The sequence below is a fragment of the Dioszegia hungarica genome (assembly GCF_025882075.1).
Source record: "Dioszegia hungarica strain PDD-24b-2 chromosome Unknown MKK02contig_5, whole genome shotgun sequence".
In the NCBI taxonomy this organism is placed as follows: Eukaryota; Fungi; Basidiomycota; class Tremellomycetes; order Tremellales; family Bulleribasidiaceae; genus Dioszegia; species Dioszegia hungarica.
In genome coordinates, this window is record NW_026515767.1 from 648359 (window position 1) to 670618 (window position 22260).

A 22260-nucleotide genomic window follows, 5' to 3' on the forward strand; every position below is an offset into this window, starting at 1 on the left:
TCTACTCTTATAATTGATGATCACATGTCTCACGTCTATAACCCAGAACGATTCTTTTGGTTTCTCTTCTCGTCCACGCCCTACTCCAGATCCATCGCATTGACATCCACGTCCCCCTGCCAGATGTGCCGACTCGGCTCCCATACCTGCAGCACATTGTCCTCCGCCGTAGTCGCCAAATGCCACTTGGCCATCGGCGACCAGCTCAGATCCGAGACCTTGGACATGTGTCCGCCGTGCACAAACATGAGCTCGGGCGGGCCGTCCTCTGCGTCGTCGGGGGTCTGCTCGGCGCCGATCTGGTCGAGGTTCCAAATATGGACGCGGCGGTCGGCGGCAGCCGAGGCAAAGTGGACGGGGGAGTGCGGGGACCAGGCGACGGAAAGGACGTCGTCTGCGTGGGACTCGAAAGAGTGGAGTTTGAGCGAGAGCTTGCGGATGTCCCACAGGCCTATTGTCTGGAGGGTCAGCGAGGAAGATCAGCTGGCGCGGTGAAACACACCTTATCGCTTGAACCGGTGATGAGGAGGTATTCGCTGCTTGGGGCAAAGGCAACAGCGTTGACTTCTGCTGAATGCCCCTCGACCTGCGAGCTGGGTTTGGCAGAGTTTTCGCTTCTCGTATCCCATCTACAAAGTTAGCTCGGCAATCCATGCAATCTAATCTCTGACGCACATCATGAGTTTCCGGTCATCACCGACCGAGGCGAACATGTGGCCGTGGACAGGGTGCCAATCAACGTCCTAGTCGTCAGCTTGTTCGCCCGATCCCGCGGCAGCAGGTAAAGTATTTAGCTTACCCCGACGTTGCTAGAGTGACCAGTATATTTGCGCAATGGCTTTATTGATGGACTAGTCTTATCAAAGTGCTTGATATCCCTGCAAGTCAGCTGAAGCTCCCGCTTCACGAGTTCTGGTCCAGCTCACCAATGAGCCACAGTCGTATCTTCACTGGCACTCAGGATATGTCCCTCCGCCACCGTACTCCAGCTCAAGCCGTACCTGCCGAGTGAGCTATAGTTCCGGGAAACGATAAACCCTTCCCAAGCTCACCCCTCTTTGTCCTGCCCCGTCAACCTGATATCTGGCCTGCATCCTCCACCGACCGGCGCCTTGCTCTCGTGTTTTGTCCGGTCAAAGACGTAGACTTCTCCCCGGACCGTCTTGGTCGCAATCAGATCAGGTTTTTGGGGCATATACCTCGCCCGGTTGATTTCGCCATCGTGGTTGATGGTCTGCTTGACTGTGATTCGAGCTGCTGACTTTTGGTGTGATCCGAGTTCTGGTAGATAAGCTATGGTCCTGATGGTTTCATTGACACAACCTGGGAGCCCATAAGCTCACCCTGCCTCTCATCGTCATACAGCTCGGAAACCTCCTTCCCGCTTGCATCGACTCCGCTTTTGGGCAAGACCACTTCAGCGATCATGAGCTGATCGGTGTTCTGTCCGGAGGTGTGGGTACCGAGGATGAGTCGGTGGATGGTGTGGTCTGCGTCTTTTGGTCTAGACTGTTAGCAAGGCCCCGCAGGCATTGGTCCCAGCCTTCCGTTCCTCCGTGCCCAGCTCCCAGGAAGTCCTCGCCCAGCCAGCTCGCCCACGCAGAAGCAGACGGCAACGACTGACTCACGTCTCCTTATCAGGCAGCCATTGGCATGTCAGACTCGGCCAAGTCAAGGCGTGAGTAATGACCGTATCGTACAAGAACGGCACACTTTGGATCAGCTGGAGCTCTCGCCAACATGTGACCTATCAGCCGAGCTCACTTCTTCTTCCAGATCTTGAACTCCTGCCAATAGTCAGCTCGCCGTGTCCCTGCGAAGAACGTAGCGCAACTCACCTCATTGATCACTTTGTTCTCGTCCATAGCGGCCACCTCTTCGTCGTCCACGTCTATAATCTCGGGAGGAGCCATTTTCGGTACGATCGTAGACGATGCGACGTAGAGAGTAGTGATGTGTGGGTCGGTGGGAGCGCCGCCGGCTGGCTCTGTGTGTATGTAGGCGGTATAGTAGGGCGAGGTGTGATAGAGCTGTCGTTTCCAACAGCTGGCTGGACGCGTTTCCAGCGCGCGCGCCGACTACCGGCAAGACCACGTGTTCCGGCCAGCGCCGCCCCTCTCCCACGGTGGTCTTACCAAAAGTGGCGCCTGATTTCCGTTTGTGGCAGGCTGCCGCTGAACGCAAGTCGCCGTCCCTTGCACGATCGACGATCATCAATACAGGGGGCGGCAGGGGCGGCGCGCCACCTCCTGCCACCTCCTGAAAACTCACGTCAATCTGCCGACATGTGGGGGCGGCAAGGCGCGGCAAATCTTTGGTACCCGCACTTGAAGCATGAAGCAGTGAAGCACGATCCGCAAACAGCAGAGAGGATCAGCGAATTGCGAAAGACGAACGAGAGTACGTACGGCGTTGCGGCGCCGAGGTATGAATGAGTCTCAGGGGTGCGACTCCTCGCGGGTCAACAGCTAACTGCACATCACACATCGTCAATCTCCAGCTGGGCTCCCGCTCAAGCTCTCAGCGCTTAGCCCGGTACCCAGACGCAACCCGCCAGGTACACCCTGCGCGCAGGATGTCTCTGCCGCTCACGCCCAGCGAAAAAGAATTTCTCGAATACAACGCGTCCATATGGAACCTCGCGATGGGTCCCATGTATTTCGGGACGGGGATCGATATGCTTTGTCTGGGGGTGATCTTGTGCCAGTTTGTGTTTTGGAAGGTGCGGCTGGAAAGGGAGGAGCGGTGGCCTCTGCGTTCACTGATTGTGAGTTTAAGTTTGGGTGTTTCGGCGGCTCGGAGGTTTTAATGAGAGTAGAGTTTGGCCTGGGGTGAAACGCGGGGGTGATAGCGATAAGATAGGGGGCTGACGGAGTAGTACTGGATTACGGTGGGTAGTGTAGCGCATACTGCATTGTAAGTCGCTCTGCCGCCATGCCATTCCAAATGCTAGGCTGAGCGTACAGTGTACAAGCATATGGCATGTCTGTGTTTGTAACGGGGTATGGCGATCCGATCAACATCTTTCGCGGGTGGTGGGTCAAGGGGGACTGTTTGTTTGAGCTGCTGGTAGCGATGCCAATAGAGGTGAGCTTTCGAGCAGACAAAGAGCAACTTGCGGTAGACTGCTCACTAACGAACAGGTACTATACGCTGTAAGAGCATATCAGCTCTGGGGCCGGCCCAAGGTCATCAGATATGGTCTCCCATTCGTTTCGTGCGTCTTGTCGTCCTCTCTAGCAGTGCCAGCTGGTCTCGGACTGACCCAACAGTATCTGCTCTGTCGCCGTCGGGATCGCCAATCTTGTACTGGGCGAGCCAGATCCCCTGAGCTCAACAACATCGCGCTACTTTATCAGCTGGGTCGCCACCCTCTTTACGATCGACTGGCTTCTCAGCGGACTAATCATCATTGCGCTTATACGAAAACGGAGCGGGGTGGGGCACACCGACAGGCTGGTCATGCGGATTGTGATATTGTCGGCAGAGGCCCAGCTGATACCGAGTCTCGTGTGAGTCTCAACAGACTTGGGAAAGCGCTCGGCTGACGTTGTGCAGGACGGCTGGATTGATCATCAAGGCGTTGGTCGCGCCCAAGTCGCTGATTGTTCTCGTGTTCATGTGAGCTATCTTCCATCACAGCTTTCTCACACTGACGTGCAGCTTTGTCCCCAAAGTTTGGGTCATCACAGCCATGATCGTCATCAACTCCCGCAAAGAGCTACGCCACGTTATGGAGCAGGAACGTGAACGAGTGAGCAATACGTCCCGTGACTTATCGTTCAGGTACTGACAGTCAGCGCCAAAACACCCTAAACTTCATGTCTGACGAAGTTCTCGAGGACGGCAACGGCACGACCCGCCCATCGATATCAGGCTTTGGCCTATTCAGCACCGCGAGCCGCCCCGAGGAGACTGTACAGACATCGTCAGCCAAGGGGCTCATGCTGCCAAGGCTATCCCTCACGAGTCCAGGGACGGAGCTACTATCGCCCATCTCGGAGAAGACCGTCGACTCGCCAGAAGTCGAGATGCTGGGTCCGAGTACCGGGACGTACTTTGCCCCCCTCGCGGTCAGCCTGCCAGCGCCGGCGTCGCCCTCGCGGTCGGTTCCCAAATCACCGGATCAGAGTCAAGGCGTCGATATCTTCGCGGTGCCGCCTCGGAGAGTTTCCGAGCCAGAATCAATAAGTGGGACGGCATCAGGTCCGGGGACTGGTTCAGGTCTGAGTTTGCGGAGCACCTTGAGGCGGATCGAACGAAGGGGATCAGGGGGGTTAGGGTATGGTGCGGGTTTAGGTCGACTGAGATCAAGAGGGACAGCAGCGGGCGCGTCGAGCTCGTTGGGCGGCGTAGAGGATGAGGCGGAAGAAGGGATGAGCTTTGAGGAGATGTTGGGTTTATCAAGGGGGTCTTAGAGCAATGACGGACATTATCTTGGGCTATATCTTTGTATAGATGAAGCAGAGCAGTCAGTGTAGTCAGCACATAAGCCAGCGAGGCGTTCGATCGTGCGAACCCTAAGGCCCCCGGCCATGTCGAGCGGAAGCGCACCCAAAATACATCTCCTCTATGGGGTCTTGGTATATGCCTCGATGATCTTCTCGAGGTCGAACTTGGGGTCGTCGATGTTGGTTATCACTGATTATCAGCTGTGTGCGAGTAGCTAGAGGAGTCCACTGACATTGAGTAGCGTTCCCTGCCTTGTCGGCCACCAGCTTTTGTGCGTACGCCTTCTTGGCCTCATCCACCAAGTGTGACCGGCGAGCTATTTGCGCCTTGGCCTTCGACAGTCAGCTTTGATCTCTGGCGACCATGCTGCAAGCTAGCCCACCTGGTCATCCTCATATTTTGACTGGACAGTTCCGGCGTGGACGAGACCGTAGAGGACACCTCCGATGAGGGCAGAGTATCGGACGACCTGTTCATCTCAGCGTTTTGATCTTCGCTATCCCTGCAGCCTTCCTCCGTAGGCGAGATAGCGAGCGTTGGTCAAAGACAAAGCACGATCCGCTCTGCGAGTGCAAGGCAGATCTAATTCGAAAGAGCGCAAACTAACGGTGGTAGCTGGCGATGGGCCGGGCATTTTGGGTATGCTTTTCGGGGAGAGTGACGGCGAAGGAGGCGGTATGAGCTCTGTCAGGAAGGAGCAGTAGCTGTCTGTGTAGCTGCACTCTCTAGATGTCTATGGTGGTTGATGGATACTTTTAGTAGCCGCAAGCTCTTGTCGGAAACAGGCGGACGACCATAGGAATTGATACGGGAATAACCCCAAATAGGCAATTTATGGTCTCTAGTGACGTGGCATTCCTCGCGCCCCTCCTTCTACCAGCGCGAACGCGACGAGGCTATAGACTACATACCTCGCCTTGTATCACCTCTACCTACTATCCTAAAGCCTCTACCAGGGCTACTACTCGGTTCGCCATGGACCCCTCATCCACCTGCTACTCGATAGTACACGATGATCTCATCGAGTCACCCAACGCTTCCGAGCTCAGGAACGCGCTCCAGAAGGGCTCGGATGAGGTCAAGCTCGAGACTATGCGGAGGATCATTGTCGGGACTTTGAACGGGCAGTCATATGTGAGTAGGGGCAGCAGAGGGGGGCGAGGGAGTATCCAGAAGGGGATGCTGCTTGGACTCGGGTGGGAGCTTCAGCGCTGACTCACCAGCCGCAACTCCTCATGCCAATCATCCAATATGTCATGCCGTCGCGGAACAAGCAGCTCAAGAAGATGCTGCACTTCTACTGGGAGTGAGTAGCTTTTCTGAACATCACCTAACGAGCATCCGCTAACGATCAAGGATCTGCCCCAAGCTCGACGACAATGGGAAGCTCAAGCACGAGATGATTCTTGTTTGGTGAGTACTGGGATGCTGATGAGTGCCAGGGATAGTCAGCTGATCTGTACAGCGACGCAACAAGAAGAGACCTGGTATGCTGATTGATGTCCGCACTCTGGGTCTTTAGCTGACAATATAGCAACATCCTAACGAGTACATCCGCGGCGCGACTCTACGATACCTCCAGAAGATCCGGGAACCGGAATTGCTCGAACCCCTCATCCCCACTGTCCGGTCATGTCTGGTGAGCTGGAACACCCGGATCGCCGACTCTGAGCTGACATCTCGCAGGAGCACCGTCATTCCTTCGTCCGCAAGAACGCCGTATTCGCCGTCTACTCCATCTACCAAGACCACGAGCACCTCATTCCCGACGCGCCAGAGCTGCTGGACACGTTTCTCGCTGCGGTGCGTCTTCAGCTGTGATCCGCTCGGGAAGAGCATGAGCTGACGGTATAGGAATCTGACATGACCTGCAAGCGGAACGCATTCGTCACACTCTGCAACATCTCGCAGCCTACTGCTGTGCGGTACCTGCTGAGCAACTTTGACTCGATTGGCGGGATGGACGAGTTGATGCAAATGGCGGTCATTGAGCTGGTCAGGAAGGAGGCCAAGACGGAAGGTGGACACAGGGTGGGTATCCGCTCGCACCGGGGTATGGGAGGCGATACTGACTATCAGGCAAAATGGATCCGGTGCATCTTTGAGCTGCTCAACTCCCCCTCGCATGCCGTCAAGTATGAAGCTGCGACCTCCCTTACCACCCTCACCCAAAACCCCGCTGCCGTCAAGGGTAAGTCTCACCTTGTAATGTTGTTGATTCTGCTGACTCTCCAGCCGCCGCTGCCGCCTTTGCCGAACTCATCGTCAAGGAGGCCGACAACAACGTCAAGCTCATCGTCCTGGACCGTTTCAACACCCTTCGGTCCAAGCACGAGCACGTTCTTGATGGAATGGTCATGGACATTCTCAAGGTGTTGAGCAGCCAGGATATGGAGGTGAAGCGCAAAGCGATCGGGATTGCGCTGGAGATGGTCTCGAGCAGGAATGTGGAGGATGTGGTGTTGTTCTTGAAGAAGCAGCTGCAGGGGACGATGGAGTCGGAGTTTGATAAAGTGAGCTTTGAATACCGCGACGTTCGCGCGCAGGCAGCTTACAACCTCAGAACTTGGAGTACCGCCAATTGCTCATTCAAAGCATCCACTCTTGCGCCATCAAATTCTCGGAAGTGGCTGCGAATGTAGTTTACGTCCTCATGGAGTTCTTGGGCGACTCGAACAACCCTTCGGCTGTCGATGTCATTGCCTTCGTCCGGTAAGCTGCTTGGCCCACACTAGTGGCTACGACATCAGCTGACGCTTGTAGCGAAGTCGTGGAGAAGTTCCCGAAGCTCCGGACCGCAATCACCGAGAAGCTCGTTGCTACCTTCAGCGAGATCAAGTCGGGCAAGGTATACCGAGGCGCGCTGTGGATTGTGGGAGAGTACTGCGAGCAGGTCTCAGGTGAGCTCGCGCAAAGCGTGACTTGCTTCGTAGCTGACATCCAGATATCAAGCAGGCGATGCAAGAGATCCGGAAAGTCCTCGGCGAGATCCCCATTCTGGCTTCGGAGCAGGTGAGTATTCTGCCTCCTGCTGACGGAGCATCGCTGATGTTCAGCGACTATTCGACGAAGCAGCTTCATCAGACGAGGCTGCTACTGAGAAGAAGGACGATGCGCCAAAAGCGGTCACCAAGACCCGGGTACTTGCCGACGGGACATACGCCACCGAAACGACCTACACCTCCAACGCCGACGCCGCGCGACTCGAGGCCGTCCGGTCTGCTGCTAAGCCTCCCCTCCGTTCCCTCATCCTCGGCGGCGACTTCTTCACCGGCTCCGTCCTCGCTGCGACCCTCACCAAGCTTATCCTCCGCCTCTCTGCCTCGGAAACCGCCGACTCAGCTACCGTCAATGAGCTCAAAGCCGAGGCGCTCCTCATCATGACGAGTATTGTACGGGTGGGACAGAGCAAGTTTGCCGCGGTGGCGATTGATGAGGACAGTCAGGAGCGGATTATGAACTGTATCGAGACACTAGCGGAATTGGGCGGGGAGAGGGTCATGAGGGAGGTGTTCTTGGAGGATACCAAGGCGGCGTATACCAAGATGATTGCGAGTGCTGAGGTGAGCTAGACGAATCCCTTCCATGGCTGGCATGAGGGCAAAGCTGATCGAATTGCAGAAGAAGGCGGCGGCAGAAAAGGCGAAGGAGGCAAAGGATGTTGAGATTCAGGCGGACGACTTGATCAGCTTCAGACAATTGAGCAAGAAGGCTGTCGCGGATGTTGATGATGTGAGTTGATTTTGACCGTCGTACGGGATGACAGCTGACAGGCTAGCTTGATCTTGATGTGGGTCGGGCAACGGGCGCAGCAGAAGTCAACGACGACTTTGTCTCCAAGCTGAGCCGGATCGTACAATTGACAGGTGAGTCTGCCCACAACATGTTCAGATCGTCGCTAATCTCCAGGCTACTCGGACGCAGTCTACTGCGAATGCGTAACGACCATCAACCAATTCGACGTCATTCTCAACGTCCTACTCGTCAACCAAACCACCAACACCCTTCAAAATCTCTCGGTCGACTTCCAGACTCTCGGCGACTTGAAGCTTGTCGAGCGGCCCGCACCCCATACATTAGGCCCACACGGGTTCCACCAGATCAAGGCGACGATCAAGGTGTCGAGCACCGAGACTGGCGTCATCTTTGGGAGTATCACGTATAGTGTCAAGGGGAGCGATGCGGATGCCAACATTGTGCTGTCGGTGAGTTACGAGATCCTCGATCCGAACGAGGCAGAGCTGACAGTGTAGGACATTCACCTTGATATCTTGTCGTTCATCCAGCCTGCATATGTCAATGAGGCGACCTTCCGATCTAGCTGGGTACGTATAACTCTGACTCGACTAGACCTGAGCTGACGTCCAGACCGAGTTCGAATGGGAGAACAAGGTCGCACTTTCCGCGCCCAGCGGCGATCTGCGCAAATTCGTCGACCACCTCGCAAAAGAGACCAACCTCCAGATCCTCACGCCCGAGAACGCACTCAGCGGGGACTGCTCGTACCTCTCTTGCAACATGGCTGCAAAGAGTCTGTTTGGAGAAGATGCGCTCGGGAATATCAGTCTCGAATTGGATGCTAGTGGGGAGATTCGAGGTGAGTCAATCTTTGAGCTATAAGTTGGGATATTAGTTGACTTGTCAGGTCATTTGAGGATACGGTCCAGAACACAGGGTATCGCCTTGTCGCTGGGAGATAAGATCACTCTGAGCCAAAAGGCTTTCAAGCCATAGTCGGGGCGTGTAGACGGGGGTGGTAGAAGTTGGGCTTTGGGGATCTTGGTGAGGTGATGGGCGAATAGAGGTGGGGAACGGGGGATGTTCTTGATCCCGGTATACAATGTGCGATGAATGACTTTATGAACTGCTGACGACTGCTCAAGGGCGGGGCTTATTGCTGTCGCTCAGGCGAGCATGGCTGACATATCTGATGGTAATCCTACTGTATCTGTCCGACGTCCTTGGCCAGCTTGACGTTCCTGAATCCGAGCAGAGCGATGACCGAAACTAATGAGATCAGCTCACATCACGCGCAGTCACCCACCGGCGAAGCCACAGGCGGCACTAAAGTAGAAGGCAGCTCGCACGCCCGCTAGGACGCTACCTGCCTGTTCTGCGATTTCCGACGAAATGAGCGAGCTGAGGCAGATCCCGAGGGCGCCGCCGACTTGACCGGACGTCTGAAACAACGCTCCGCCGACAGACAGCTCGTTTCTGTCACCGTCAGCGGGGAGCTGCACGGACTCACTGGTCGACCAGGTTGGACATCAGAATATTGCCCAGGCCAAAGACGCTGAGCTTTAGCGTAGTCCCGCTGTAAGGGGGAGTTTCGAGCTCACAAGTCGGTCCCCCAAGGATGGATGAGCTGCGCTGGAAACTCCAAAGCCCAAAAGCTGGTCCCTTCTGGCCAGGCGGCGTACATGATGGATGAAGCCCTAATTTCAGCTCTGTTTATGCAAGAGACGTACGCTGTCATTGCCGAGCCGACGCATAGGATGTGTGGCGTGCTCACGCGAGGCGCGAGAAGGACTACGGCTGCCTGACTTGGTCAGATCGTGGCGAGGAATCGGACTCACCGCCGCGAATAGACCGACGATAGGCGCAGGGAGAACGGCCAGGGCGTTGGCCAGCGGCGACAAGCCTTTGTAATTCTGGCAGAAGATGGACGTTGTGTAGATCCAGGCCAAGATGCACATGCTGATCAACAGGACGCACGCCAGGGTGATACCCACCAGCCCGTGCCGGCGGGTGAAGACCGATATCTTGAAGATCGGCGGAAATGTCGTCCGATGCTCGAGATGAAGTGACCAGAGTACAAAGACGGCGAGGAGGACGAGTGATGTCGCGAGCAAAGCGGGAACATCTGCAGGTCAGCGGATAATACGGCGAGCGCTTACAGGATGCTCTCCAGCCATCGACCGCTATCCCAGACTCGGTGAGGCTGAAAGTGAACAAGCAGATGCCCGCGGTGACGCAAAGCCCGCCAGTCCAGTCAATGCGCTCGTCAAACTTCTTCCCGACGTCGGGGTCAGAGGGGACAATGAAGAATGCGCCAGCGAGTAGAAGGGCCGCAAGACCCGCCAGGAGGAAGAACAGGTATGACCAGCCGTTTCTGTACGATCAGCCGGTGAGCTACTGACTCACTTACGGCCCGATGCTGGCCATTAGTCCGCCGATGAGATTCCCAAAGACCGCCCCTATAGGGTTGCCGAGACCTGCATGCATCAGCGTCATATCGGGACGACTCACCTGAAGCCGCAAAAGCTATAGTCCGCGCGGGTTCATGACGAATCGTAGCCCCGATGATGCCAAATCCGGCGGGTGAGGCGATAGACATTCCCAGCCCAGACATGGCTCGACACAGGCTGAGTGCGACCCGATTCTGATCTTCAGCTAGACCGTACCGCAGTCTTACCTTGACCACCCCAGTGACAACAGCAAAGACGGCATATATCGTTAAGCCGGCCAGATAGAGCTTTCTTCGTCCCAGAGTATCTGCGAGTCTGCCCGAGAAGATGAGGCCGCTGCCAATCAGCCACTAATCCACGGGATGGAGCCTGGCCGGACGCACCAAGCAAAAGCGAATGTATATGCCGAAGCAACCCATTGAGTCTCAAGCTCCGTCTTGCCGAGATCGCTGGCCATTCTCGGTATCAGGATGGTGACTGATCCTGTTGATGCTGCCTGGAAGTAAGTTCTCGTAGCTTGACACGCTCACCCCAAGAAAGTACGTCAGCAGCATCCCGGTGGCGAGCGTCACAGTCCTGATCGTCGACAACCTCGGTGCGAGGGCGACATCATTGACGGGGGATGCCTCGAATGATAGATCAGGCCCGGTAGGCTTCATTGTCGCGTCCGTGTCTGGTGTGTTCTCGTCGTGGCCTGCGGGATTGTTGAAGCCTTGCAAGCGTTGAGCTGGGCTCGGCAGCTCTGGAAGCCTCCCGAGCGACGATAGTTCTGCTACCATCTTTTTGCCTCAATAAGATCTTATCAGAGGTAAGTGATCAGTCGAAAATGAGTCAACCGCCCTTCCGGTCTCGTCGGCCGAAAGAAGGGCGTTGCTGCCCAGAGGCACACACCTGTGTGCCGCTCCCTTCCGCTTGAGTTGTCCATCCCACACTGAACAAAGCTTCCTGCTGCAATTAGGATCAACCTGGAGCCCCGTCGACGGCTTATCGATAGACGTACTGAGACCCGACCATCCCTGACGGTCTGCCCAACCCCTCACGCGGATTCTTTGGTGGAAGAGGGGGGATCCCGACCCCTGAGGAACGAGGAATGAGGAGGCGAAATTTTCGATGACGTTATCGATCGTCGCCTCGGTCATGGGCCGATCGAAACCCACTCGCTGTCTTCTCATCCATCTTGTAATAGCTTGAGCACCATGACCACCTCCCGCACCCTGGCTAGAAGCGCATACAATGCTTCCATATCACGGTCGAAGCGCTGCGTAGCCTCTCAGCCTGGGGCTCTACTTTCAGGCGACACCTCGATCTCTGCTCCGGCCTTCTCCTCCACATCGTCCTACTCCACCGCCGCTCACTTTGGGAACAGACATGCCCGACCTGTATCAAGTACAACAGGACATCAGCAGCCACCTACTGTGGCGGATGCAAGGCGGGCGTTCTTCTCTTTACCGGACATCTCCAAGCTGGCGAAACTCGCTGGGTCAGCTGCGGAAGCAATGAGTTCGGGATCCGGCGGTGGCGCAGGAGAGGTGCAGACCGACGGAGAAAGGCAGACCTACCATGCTAGGAAGATATTACCGTGAGCTCCTGATCATACTGGGGAACGAGATAGGAGATAGATATAGGCGCTGACAGCCAGATACTCGCCGGAGCAGCTATATAATCTCGTCGCCGATATACCCTCCTACTCATCCTTCATCCCCTTCTGCACTTCTTCGACGGTATTGCAGCCACCCTCCTCATCATCAGCAGTGGCTAGCACGAGCTCAGCAGGTCGTACGGCGGCTGACAGCAAGTGGTCCCCACCGGCATCGGGGAAGTCTTTCGAGGTGGATGCGGAGCTGAAAGTGGGGTTTGGCGGATTCGACGAGGCGTATGTCAGCAGAGTGAAGGGGACGCCTTATGAGAGCGTATCTGCAAGCGCTGGGGAGGCGAATCTCTTCCGATCATTGAGCACAACCTGTGAGTAAACCGCTTGAGACCGAGCGCTCTTCATGCTGATTTGCAGGGGCTTTCTCGCCGGCTTCAGGCCTATCCCCACATCCTTCAACAGCCATACCTTCGACTACTTCCTCTTCTTCAGCCAACACCGCTCCGCGCTCCACGCAATCACTAGAGACGCCCGACTCCTCCCGCGGTCCCACGCTCCTCACGATCGACCTAGCGTTCGAATTTACGAATCCCTTGCATCGCATAGCGTCTCAAGCTGTGCTGCCCAAGGTAGCGGGGAAGATGGTGGACGCTTTTGAGCAGAGATGTGTCGAGGTGTACGGGAAGGGAAGAGATTGAGGGTCGAGTGTGGATCGAATGGGAAGTTGCTCGTATCTGCAGCGAGGTTGGACTAAATGAGACCATAGCCTATACCCAGCACTAATACCAATGCTCTCTCGTGACCTGTTATGCACCCGTCTCAAGCCATATACATCCCTCTGTCCTACTTGAGAGGTTGACACCCAACTGACGCATCATCGTTCCTCCCCTTGACGCGTCTGCAGTACGTCCACATACCGCCTGATATCCGCCACAGTCCGCTCTCCCTCCTCCATGATCCGCTTCACCTCTGCGTTGGCAGCCGAGAACGCATCCGCCGCACCGAGTAATTTCTTTGCCTCCTCGAGCAGTTCGCGTCTCTTGGTAGTGTCCGAGATCCCGTGGAACCGCGAGGCAGATTGTGCGATCCGCGCGACCGCGACTGATAGGGCGGGCAGTGCCGTGTACCCGGCAGCGTCCGCTACCCCGGCTGTGGCGCGCTGCCAAGCCCCGGCCCTGGTCTCGCCTCGGCATTTCGGACGGCCATCGTCATGGTATTCGAGCTCGCAAACGTCTCGATACGAGGAGACCCCCATCGCCGCGAAGTCGGCCCGAGCTAGGTACTGCCGCCGCAGGTGCGGCTGTCTGCCCAGATCAGCTGATGTATGAGGCAGAGTTGATGGACAAGAAGTAGCTCACCCCCTCAGATAAGCCAGACATTCGATTCGTTCGCCGTTGACGTTGTCTCTGCGTCCGTCCGACCCTTTAGCAGAGCCGATATAGGCTGTCGACGTGAGGATGGTAGATAAAGAACGCAGGACGTTGAAAAGCGGCACCCGTGGTCGCGCGCAGACAATGAGGAGCTTGGAGATGGTCCCTCCGTCCTCTAGGCACCCCTGCAGGTCTCGACAATGCGTCTCGGCATCTTCCACGCCGTTGAGGGTGATGCTGAGGTCCTGGAGGAGTGGCAATTCGCTCCTCACGAGCTCGACGAGGCTTCTGAGGTCCGCAAATGAGAGTTTGGTGAGTCCGGGATGATGATCTTTTTCGTCGGGGGCGAGATGAAGGGATGTGAGGGAGGCAGATGACACGCTTGCCAGAGATCGTAGATCCTCTACGTCCCACGGTAGCGCTGCCCCGGCGTGGACGTTCCGACGCTGGGCGGGCCGTCTGCCGAATATAAAGGTCCACGATGTCTGACAAGGTGATCGGGATAGGGCCGAGATTGAGTCCCCTCGCCAGATTTGAGAAGGAAGGTCCTTCCCGCATGACCCGTCGCCATTCGTCCATCGCCGCCTGGTCCGGTACCGACCCATAATATGTCCCGCCACATACTAGGTCGGTCTTCACCTCGAGCGAGTACCCGTGAGGAGCGATCAGCGAGCGCTTGCCATAGATATCTGCCTCGAGATGCACCTGACAGGTTGTGAAGAGGTCTATCTGACCGAGATCTGATTGGGGAAGTGACCCGGGCCGGTTGTCCTTTCCCGGCTGGTAAACGTGAACGATCCAGTGTTCCTGTGCTCCAAAGACCTCCCTGACCCCGTCCCCGAACCAGATTTGCTCTAGATGGACGAAGCGTTTCCTTAAGGGAGGGACTGTCGCCTTGAAGAGCTTGACGCTATACCGAGCGAGGGCGCTTTTGTATTTGGCTTCGGCACGATGGTATGCCTCTCCCGCCTCGTCATAGTATTCGTCGTCCTCATCGTCGATCAAGATGACTGGAGTGACTCCACGCGGCGGGTGACCGAGTGTACGACGAAGGGCGACCGATTCGTACAAGTCTTCGCTGTGACAATCGATGTTGAGTACGAGATCCAGGGAGGATAGCTGACGGGCCTGGCTTGAGGTCAGCGATAGTCAAACAGTAGAAACGGGAGTCAAAGACCGCGGCGACGTGTATTTCCCTTTCAATCTAACGGAGAGGTAGAGGCGGTGTACTCACGTTAAGATCCCCACAGAGAGCCTCTGCACCCCGATACGGTATAGTCTTGTACAACTCTTTCATTGCCACCTCCGTACATGCCTTCTCCGTCCTGGCGATTCGCGCCAGAGACGAATAGTCAAGCTACGAGTAGATGCGCTGCCGGAGCTCAGCTATACGGTAGACTACCTCCGCCGTACCCCTCTGCGGAGGGTCATCGCTTAGCGTGTGGTTCTCCCCAGCTGGGCCTGGGCCGGGCGCGCGGGGTGATGTCGACGAGTGGAAGGCCATAATGTGACGGCCGTGAGGGCTCGGGGGACGGCGAGGAACGGACAGGTAGTGGGGAGGGAAGCGGTGCTCAGTCTATAGAGCGTATGATGCGGTGGGAGATGGTCGGCGTGAGGTGAGAAGGTGGGTGGGATATTGGGCCGACTCCGTCGAGGTCGAGGGCAGGAGGGACAAGAGAGGATACAGCTGTCGAAGCCGACTGCTGCGTGAGGTCAAGTCCTGCCTGAATGCTCCGAACGAGCTGCACAGCCTCTCTATCACTTGAGGCCCTTGAGTCTCGCTAGAGGCGAGTAGGAGGTGATGAAGGGGGAGAAATAGGTAGCCAAAGCGAAAATAACGGACGGTCGCGAACTCCCGTCATGGCCAGGGTCAGGGGACTATGTATCGGTTCCGGCGGAAGCAGGTCTTCCGCGCCCGATGCTGAGAGGTCAAAGTGGCGCTCTGAGTCCGTTTGGCTGCAGGCCATGATTCTTAGGTCCATGAAAGGAGGAACTCTAGCTATAAAAGAGGCTGCCTTGTCCAAGCCCGAGATAAATTGTCCCTTGAGCCCCATCCACTGATCAGCGTTGATCAAGCCGCTATCGACCCACCTCTGCCTTGCCTGTGACTTGCGTCTAAAGCGGCGGCTGACGGATTGACCGGCCTCTGGTCGTCCGCCTCGACACGCCTCACGCCTGACCAGCCCAGATCACATGCTGTGTGCGAGGAGTATGTCATGACGAGATCGCTTGAGGGGGGTCACGGACATGTAGCGACTATTACTAATCGGTTGCAGAGCTCATGATGAGATGGGTGGCGACAACCTCGCTACAGGCGGTCTGTGTAACATGTTTCATAGTTGACGGAATGGTGTGTTTGCCTCTTATCTTCTGTCTTCGAGGGCTGGATGCCGCTGCAAAGACCTTGCTTGTATGCGCGAACATGCCAAGCGTGGCTGGCGAATAGTCTACTCGCGTCAGCCTTTTCTCTCTTGTCTTTCGTCTCTGTAACCACTAGCCTGGTCGAGTAGCCTAGCGATCTACATTGCCCCTAGACAGATAGCCACTTGATACGTTCGCCCTTTGACTCGCTATTCCTCTTCTTGCACATCGCTCGCACTCTCGTCCCTCGTTCCTCGACGCCATGTCAGGACCCAGATCACCACCTCCCCATGCTAGGTGATGTCATCCCTCGCACGCCAATCCCAGCGAGGACCATTCAGGACCCACTCCATTCTCGTACGATCCAGTCAACCTTGTATGATCCCATACTGCCTCGTACGATCTCATACTGCCTCGGACGATCCCATACGGTCCTATGCGGTCCTATACGGCTCCCAGGCGGTACTATGGGAGTGAGGTTGCCCAGGGGTATAAAAGGCGGGATATTTCGCCTTGGATTGCTTCTTCTCTTAGAATTGATCTTTCATAAGCTACCTAGTCAAGATCTACCTAGCTCTTACCTTAGCTCAATATATGTCTTGCCTTGCACACCTTCAAAGCCTCGAAATACCTCAGAATCCTCCTCATCCCCATTCGCCGATACTCGCATACCTCCCCGTCTAATACAAGTCCAGAGACTAGACTCCTACCCCCTCCGTCTAGTTCAAGCTAGCCTCCCTACGACCAGCCACTTTCCGCGCCGTTTCCGGTCCCAGATCTCTGGGTACGGGTCGTAAGACGCCATCCTCGCTTCGCCTTCTTTCCCCACACACCTCCGTCCCCGTCCCCATCTCACATGCTGCACGTCTCTTCTCCTCGCCACAATCTCCCGCACGACAATTTCTGATACTCCGGGATATTCGGTCAGGCACAGCATTCACGCATCTAGTTCTCATGTTTTTCAGATCTTGTGATTCTAGGCGTTCTGAATGCATGGAGTGGTCCTACTGCAGGATTATCAATCTACCACTCCTCAGAATAAGGTGAAAAGCGCAAGTGTTAGTTTCTCGCCTCATCGCCGTAGCCGTAGACACTCCCGTCCGCGTAAGACCAGCCGAGAACAGCCAGGTAGGATTGCGACGCAGTCATGTGCCTGCAGTGAGCGGTAGACTAGATTGACGTGGTGTCGGTCAGATCATCAACGTGCCCCTGAATCTTCATACAGTTCTACATGAGGTCCTACCGAGCATGCTAGCTCGCGTTGAGGGGAGTATGCAGTTAGCTGTACTTGTGAGATTGGCCGGGTTGACCGGTGGAGGCCGGCTGAAACGCATGCATGCAAATGTGAAACACGAGCACGGACTTTCTCGAACCGCGTCATCGCGTTTTCAACCTCACCTGGCCAAAACGCATTCCCTACATCTCGACACTGTACTATGCACAAGAGATCCCTGAAAAACCTGGAAGGTGGTTATGAATCTATCGAGTCCATAGGCACCTTGACATCGAAATTTCGAGCGATATTGGGCAAGCAAGGTGCGATCATAGTTTGAAATATCAGCAGCAAAGTACCAGGGTAAACCCTGGCCACAGCTCAAGTGTCGTTGCCGAATCAGCGCGACCGGATCCGACCGAGATAGTAGCCAGACGAATCCTTCTATGATAGCTATATACACGTCCTAGTCACGCTCAACATCTCCTGACCGCCTCAGCGCCCCAACGTACCGCCGGATATCGCTGACTACGCTCCCGGTATCGTACAGTACGCGCTGAATCTCCTGACTCGCTAACGCCAGCGCGTCCGCCGAACCCAGCAGATCCTCCGCCTCCCTGAGCAACTCCGCCTGGTCTGCAGTAGCCGATGGGGCTCGCTGACGCTGTGCCACCTGCGAAAAGCGATCCAGTGCTTGCGAAAAAGACGGTAGGGACGTTGCAGCGGTACAAGCGGCGCCATCCGCGATTTGCGCCCACTCGATCCCTCTGGCTCTGGGCTCGCTACGATGTTTCGGCCGGCCGTCGTCGTGGTAGTCGAGCTCGCGGACGTCTTGGTAAGAAGTAGCACCGAGAGAAGCGAAATCGATTTGAGCAAGATGCTTTCGCCGATTAGAGGATTGTCTGCCGAAATCAGCTGATGATTCCCCAACGGCTTCAGGCGAGATGCGTTGTCAGCTTACGCTCTCAGATACGCCAGATACTTGGTAGCTCCGTTTGTCGGGGAGCCGGAGTACATGAAATCGAAAGGCCTGCCGATGACCACGAAGGCTGTCGGCGTGCAGATCTGCGCAAGAAGGCGGACGACGTTAAAGTACGGGACCGATAACTCCTCCGTCATAACGAGCAATCTGGAGATATTTCCTCCGTTCTCGAGGCACAGCTCGCCGAGCAGGCCCTTTGTATGTGCCTCCGCTTCCCGGAGCCCATCTACGACGAGGCTGAACTCCTGTAAGCCCGGAAGGCTGCTCCGTATGAGCTCGACGATGCCACCGAGTTCCGCAAATGTGACTTTGGCGAGACCGGGCCGATATGTTCGGTTATATGGAGCGAGGTGTAGGATGGTGAGATGGCCGGACGATGCTCTAGAAAGAGCCCGCAGATCCTCCACGTCCCACGGCTGTACGCCTTGTGCGTGTACGGCTGATAGGCGTTCCGATACCGGGAGTTGCGTTTGCCTCTCCACCAGGCTTGCCAGGTCCGGTAAGGTGATCGGCATCTTACGCAGCTGTAATCTTGTGGCTAGGCGCAGGAAGGAAGGTCCTTGGCACAGCTCTGCGAGCCACGATCTCGTCTCCGAAGGGGCCGATCCCCGTCCGTCTCCGGAGGGCACAAATTTGAAGTCGACCTTCTCCTTCAGGGCGTATCCGCGGGGAGCAGCGTTCTGTTCGGGTGATGCTTCTCCGAACCATACGAGGCGCGTGGTTACGAGTTCAATCCGACCGATTGTAGGGGAGGCCTCTGACCGAGAGCAAATGACGGTCCAGTGTTCCTGCTCCCCAAAAGCCTCCCTAGCTTCGGCACCAAAGCGGAGCTGCCGAACACGCTCAAAGCGCCGGCGCAGGGCTGGGACGGTAGCATCGAATAGATCGATGCCATACTGGGAGATGTGATTTTTGTAGGTCCTTTCCGTGTAGTAGTAGTATTGCTCCGCCTCATCCAGATCCTCATCGTGCTGGTCCCTGACCGGTGTCACACCGCGCGGGGCGCGTCCGAGATCTTGACGGAGTTTGCTGGACTTGTAGAGCTGTGCACCGCGACAGTCGATGTCCAGGACGAGGTCGCAGTACGATGATTGGCGATCCTGGAGCACAATCAGCAATCGTTCCTTGAAGGCAGGAAAGGACTCCCCCGCTGGGGCCTGGGATAGGCACAGTCAGGTACTCACCGTGATGTCTCCCATCAGCGCTTCCGCAGCCCAATATGGTATGCTCCTGTACAGCTCCTTGACCGCCACCTGTGTGCATCCCCTTTCCGTCCGAGCGAACCTCGCTAGACTCGCGTGGTCAAGGTAGGAATAGATTCGCTCCCTCAATTCCCTGATCTTGTAGCACGTCTCCGCCGGACCACTCTGCGGAGCGGCCGATACTGCCGCCTGATCCCCATCAGCTCCGCTGAGCGGGCTAGGGGTTGACGCTGGTGTGTCGAGTCCTATAGTGTATCGGTGATGTAGACGAGTGAAGGGATGGTCGCAAGCTTCAAAGCTTGATTGCAAACTCTACGAATTTTGGCTGGTCCAACGCACGGATCAGGTGGCCGGGGAAGGGCCAAGGCCGGAAGGAACTAGTAGCAATAGTAACTACGTGCCGCCGCAGTACTCTGCAGCGTTAGAGTGCAGAGTAGGCAGAAGAGCTTCGCCGTTGTATCCACATCGTCATATAGTAATTAGTATACTAATCCCCAGAGAGCATCGCACACCTTCACTTGGCCCTTGCCACTCCTTGGTCACCCCCTAGGCCTGACCGCTCCGCATGGCTCAGACCTATCCCCTGCCTCCCGACTGCCGCCTATTCATGTTATTGCCGCCCAGATGTCACTTCCCGCTGACCTCTAATATCTGCCTGATTGTCAGGAGTGCCGCAGTCAGAAGCAAGATCGAGGGCACTCACTGTCTGCTGCTCTTCCCTCACGCTTACGGCGGCGCCAGCCCCCTCATCCTGTCCGCAAAGCCTGAGACTGCCGGTACGAGGTGTTGAGCAGCCGTGAGGAACCCTTGCAGCTCCTGCAGCGAGGCCGCCGTGGACTGGATCGCCGCGATCAGAGCGTCTGAGGCGGCCGCCATTTCCGCCGGGGTAGCCGAGTGAGAGATCGCGTGGAGCCAGTCCGAGGCTGTTGATACTGACGCGAGACCGGCTGATACGGCGGGCGCAGCTTTATACCTGACATTGCCGATCAGGTTCCGAAGGTTGGGATGCCACATGGTGGTCATCGCATCCCAGTTGTGCATGGGCTGCCCGTCGGGGAGGTACTGGAGTTTCTGAACGTCCGCAGGATCTGTTACGCCATAATCCGCGAAAGCGAGCGTGGCGAGATGGAGACGTCGATCTGCTGTCTGCCTGAGGTGCATCAGCAGAAAGCCTACGAACAGACTGGAGAGGAAGCGCGCAGGAAACCTGAACTTACGCGCGGAGGTAGTGTATGTAGTCGGACTGTGCAATTTTGCTCCAGGTGGTTTTTGAACCGGTCTGGATGTCCAAAGTGGCATTCTCGGCGCAGATGGGAGCCGCGACTCGCAGGAGATTGAAGAGCGGTGTGTTGCAGTCCTGAGTGGAGATACTGAGGCGAGTGAGGTTGCCGTAGCCTTCGAGGCACTGTGGGTGTAGCATTGACTTGGCGGCCGATTCCGCATCCTCGATGCCCTCCATGGAGATGCGCAGATCGCGCAGGTTTGGCAGATCATACTGGACGACGGTGACCAGTCTTGGGAGGTCGGTCAACCGCAACTCCGAAAGCGGGTTGTCTCCGTCTGGATAGCAGACGCCGACGCAGAGGACGAGGGTGCGGATAGATTTCCATCCTGGTGAGGCAAAATCCTCAAAGCTCCCTATATCGAAGGGGAGCGTGTACTTTGTGAAGATATGCTCCAGCAGGTCCGTGTGACCGCGGGAGAGCTGGTGCCTCAGAAGGCAAGCGATATCATCCAGATGAACATCGAGTTCGCCCAGATCGATAGTTTTGTAGACGTCGCCGAAAGCGGCGTCCGTCCGAATAGCTTTGAGCCATTCGTCGCCCATCGTCGGATCCCACGAGTCATAGTCCGCCCGCTCGAGATACAGGTCGAACCGCTCCCGGAGGACAAAGCGGGCCGAGGGTGGGACGAACGGCACGATGCCGGGTAGTTCGCGTGTGACGTTGTATTTACGCGTATGGATCAGATCGATGATACCACCGATCTTCTGGGAAGTGGGGAAAGACGAGAGGGATGAGAGGCGTGGGGCTGTGGTGCTGGAATCCGAAGCCGGGGGCAGGGTGGAAGCGGTTGAGATTGGGCATAGTTTGACCATCCATCCGCCATCCCCGTAGGTTTGGTAATCGTAGCCGAAGGCGATGGTCTGTAGGGAGGGGAATTTGGACTGGAGGAAAGGGACGATGGTGTTGAAATCGTCAGGATCGTACCGGCGATGATACGTGCGTGCGATGTCCCGGCTGTGCGTGCTGGTGTCCGAGTCCGAGTCCGAATCGTCTTCCTGATCGGATTCCGACCATACTTCTGATAAGGCATATCCCGAGCGCCTCTCGTCCCACCTGTACATACAGCGCAAGGCTGTAGGCAGAGGCGGGGACATGTCTTTGACGTGCGTCACCGCATCGCAATACAGACTTCGAGTTGCCTTAAATTAGTCTGGTTCAGACGGATAAGAACTTCCGACTCACAGTTTTTCTGTCCATGCCATACAGAGCCCTGTTATAGCTGACCGTCTCGTATAGGAGCTGAGCCGTTTCGCACATGCCGCCTCTATGAACCCTCATCATCCGCGCCAAATCTGGCTTCTCCAACAACCGCAGGACCGCCTGCCGGATCTCCGATATGCCGAAAAGGCGACGCCCGGCCGAGATTGATGATGTCGCAGCGTGCTCGTTGGCAGAGATTGAGGAGTTCATAGTGGTGCTGTTGGGTTCAACGGAGGGGAGTGGGCTTGAGTCGACGTGGGAGAAGAAGATGTACAAGGCAACGCACAAGTTGGCAGCATTCAAGTTGGTCCCTTTGGCGGTTCACGTCAAATTTATTTTTGTCGAGGAATGCAAAGCAGCCGTGAGATGCCGAACCCGCGGGTACCCGGAGTCACATGCTCCTCTCTCTCCACTC

The 22260-nt window shown here is 56.3% G+C and overlaps 8 protein-coding genes across 8 annotated transcripts; 3 read left to right on the forward strand and 5 right to left on the reverse strand.

Annotated features, from left to right (window-relative positions):
• Positions 1-80: 80 nt before the first annotated feature.
• On the reverse strand, positions 81-1913 carry MKK02DRAFT_21719 (WD40-repeat-containing domain protein; the record flags this gene model as incomplete). Its single annotated transcript, XM_053086455.1, has 10 exons — positions 81-458; positions 503-629; positions 676-743; positions 800-878; positions 927-1001; positions 1053-1281; positions 1344-1504; positions 1629-1712; positions 1765-1787; positions 1839-1913. The coding sequence occupies 10 exons, from the start codon at positions 1911-1913 to the stop codon at positions 81-83; spliced, it is 1299 nt and encodes a 432-aa protein (XP_052948757.1).
• A 662-nt stretch (positions 1914-2575) lies between these two features.
• Positions 2576-3816, forward strand: MKK02DRAFT_31247 (uncharacterized protein; the record flags this gene model as incomplete). The annotated part of the gene is made up of 8 exons (XM_053088242.1): positions 2576-2767; positions 2879-2916; positions 2967-3087; positions 3144-3217; positions 3273-3512; positions 3559-3621; positions 3664-3754; positions 3787-3816. 8 exons carry the CDS (start codon positions 2576-2578, stop codon positions 3814-3816), a joined length of 849 nt encoding a protein of 282 aa, XP_052948758.1.
• A 754-nt stretch (positions 3817-4570) lies between these two features.
• MKK02DRAFT_42012 (ATP synthase E chain-domain-containing protein) lies at positions 4571-5086 on the reverse strand (the record flags this gene model as incomplete). The annotated part of the gene is made up of 4 exons (XM_053091802.1): positions 4571-4641; positions 4685-4784; positions 4835-4921; positions 5060-5086. 4 exons carry the CDS (start codon positions 5084-5086, stop codon positions 4571-4573), a joined length of 285 nt encoding a protein of 94 aa, XP_052948759.1.
• Positions 5087-5427: 341 nt separating this feature from the next.
• Positions 5428-9186, forward strand: MKK02DRAFT_42013 (ER to Golgi transport-related protein; the record flags this gene model as incomplete). The annotated part of the gene is made up of 19 exons (XM_053091803.1): positions 5428-5586; positions 5676-5758; positions 5809-5865; positions 5918-5939; positions 5987-6091; positions 6139-6255; positions 6307-6483; positions 6532-6643; positions 6688-6965; positions 7016-7164; positions 7216-7352; positions 7397-7464; positions 7509-8015; positions 8074-8184; positions 8231-8318; positions 8362-8657; positions 8706-8777; positions 8821-9049; positions 9098-9186. 19 exons carry the CDS (start codon positions 5428-5430, stop codon positions 9184-9186), a joined length of 2856 nt encoding a protein of 951 aa, XP_052948760.1.
• Positions 9187-9391: 205 nt separating this feature from the next.
• On the reverse strand, positions 9392-11299 carry MKK02DRAFT_22005 (major facilitator superfamily domain-containing protein; the record flags this gene model as incomplete). Its single annotated transcript, XM_053086496.1, has 12 exons — positions 9392-9459; positions 9497-9666; positions 9701-9745; positions 9792-9887; positions 9921-9991; positions 10029-10315; positions 10350-10564; positions 10601-10667; positions 10702-10834; positions 10868-10976; positions 11024-11136; positions 11171-11299. The coding sequence occupies 12 exons, from the start codon at positions 11297-11299 to the stop codon at positions 9392-9394; spliced, it is 1503 nt and encodes a 500-aa protein (XP_052948761.1).
• Positions 11300-12008: 709 nt separating this feature from the next.
• On the forward strand, positions 12009-12929 carry MKK02DRAFT_31250 (dehydrase and lipid transport-domain-containing protein; the record flags this gene model as incomplete). The annotated part of the gene is made up of 4 exons (XM_053088243.1): positions 12009-12026; positions 12047-12219; positions 12280-12602; positions 12649-12929. The coding sequence occupies 4 exons, from the start codon at positions 12009-12011 to the stop codon at positions 12927-12929; spliced, it is 795 nt and encodes a 264-aa protein (XP_052948762.1).
• A 176-nt stretch (positions 12930-13105) lies between these two features.
• On the reverse strand, positions 13106-15105 carry MKK02DRAFT_42016 (uncharacterized protein; the record flags this gene model as incomplete). The annotated part of the gene is made up of 5 exons (XM_053091804.1): positions 13106-13535; positions 13590-14060; positions 14092-14729; positions 14836-14926; positions 14963-15105. The coding sequence occupies 5 exons, from the start codon at positions 15103-15105 to the stop codon at positions 13106-13108; spliced, it is 1773 nt and encodes a 590-aa protein (XP_052948763.1).
• Positions 15106-17519: 2414 nt separating this feature from the next.
• On the reverse strand, positions 17520-22055 carry MKK02DRAFT_31252 (uncharacterized protein; the record flags this gene model as incomplete). Its single annotated transcript, XM_053088244.1, has 9 exons — positions 17520-17616; positions 17688-18077; positions 18137-19314; positions 19342-19576; positions 19878-19960; positions 20002-20014; positions 20090-20509; positions 20577-21784; positions 21828-22055. The coding sequence occupies 9 exons, from the start codon at positions 22053-22055 to the stop codon at positions 17520-17522; spliced, it is 3852 nt and encodes a 1283-aa protein (XP_052948764.1).
• Positions 22056-22260: the final 205 nt, after the last annotated feature.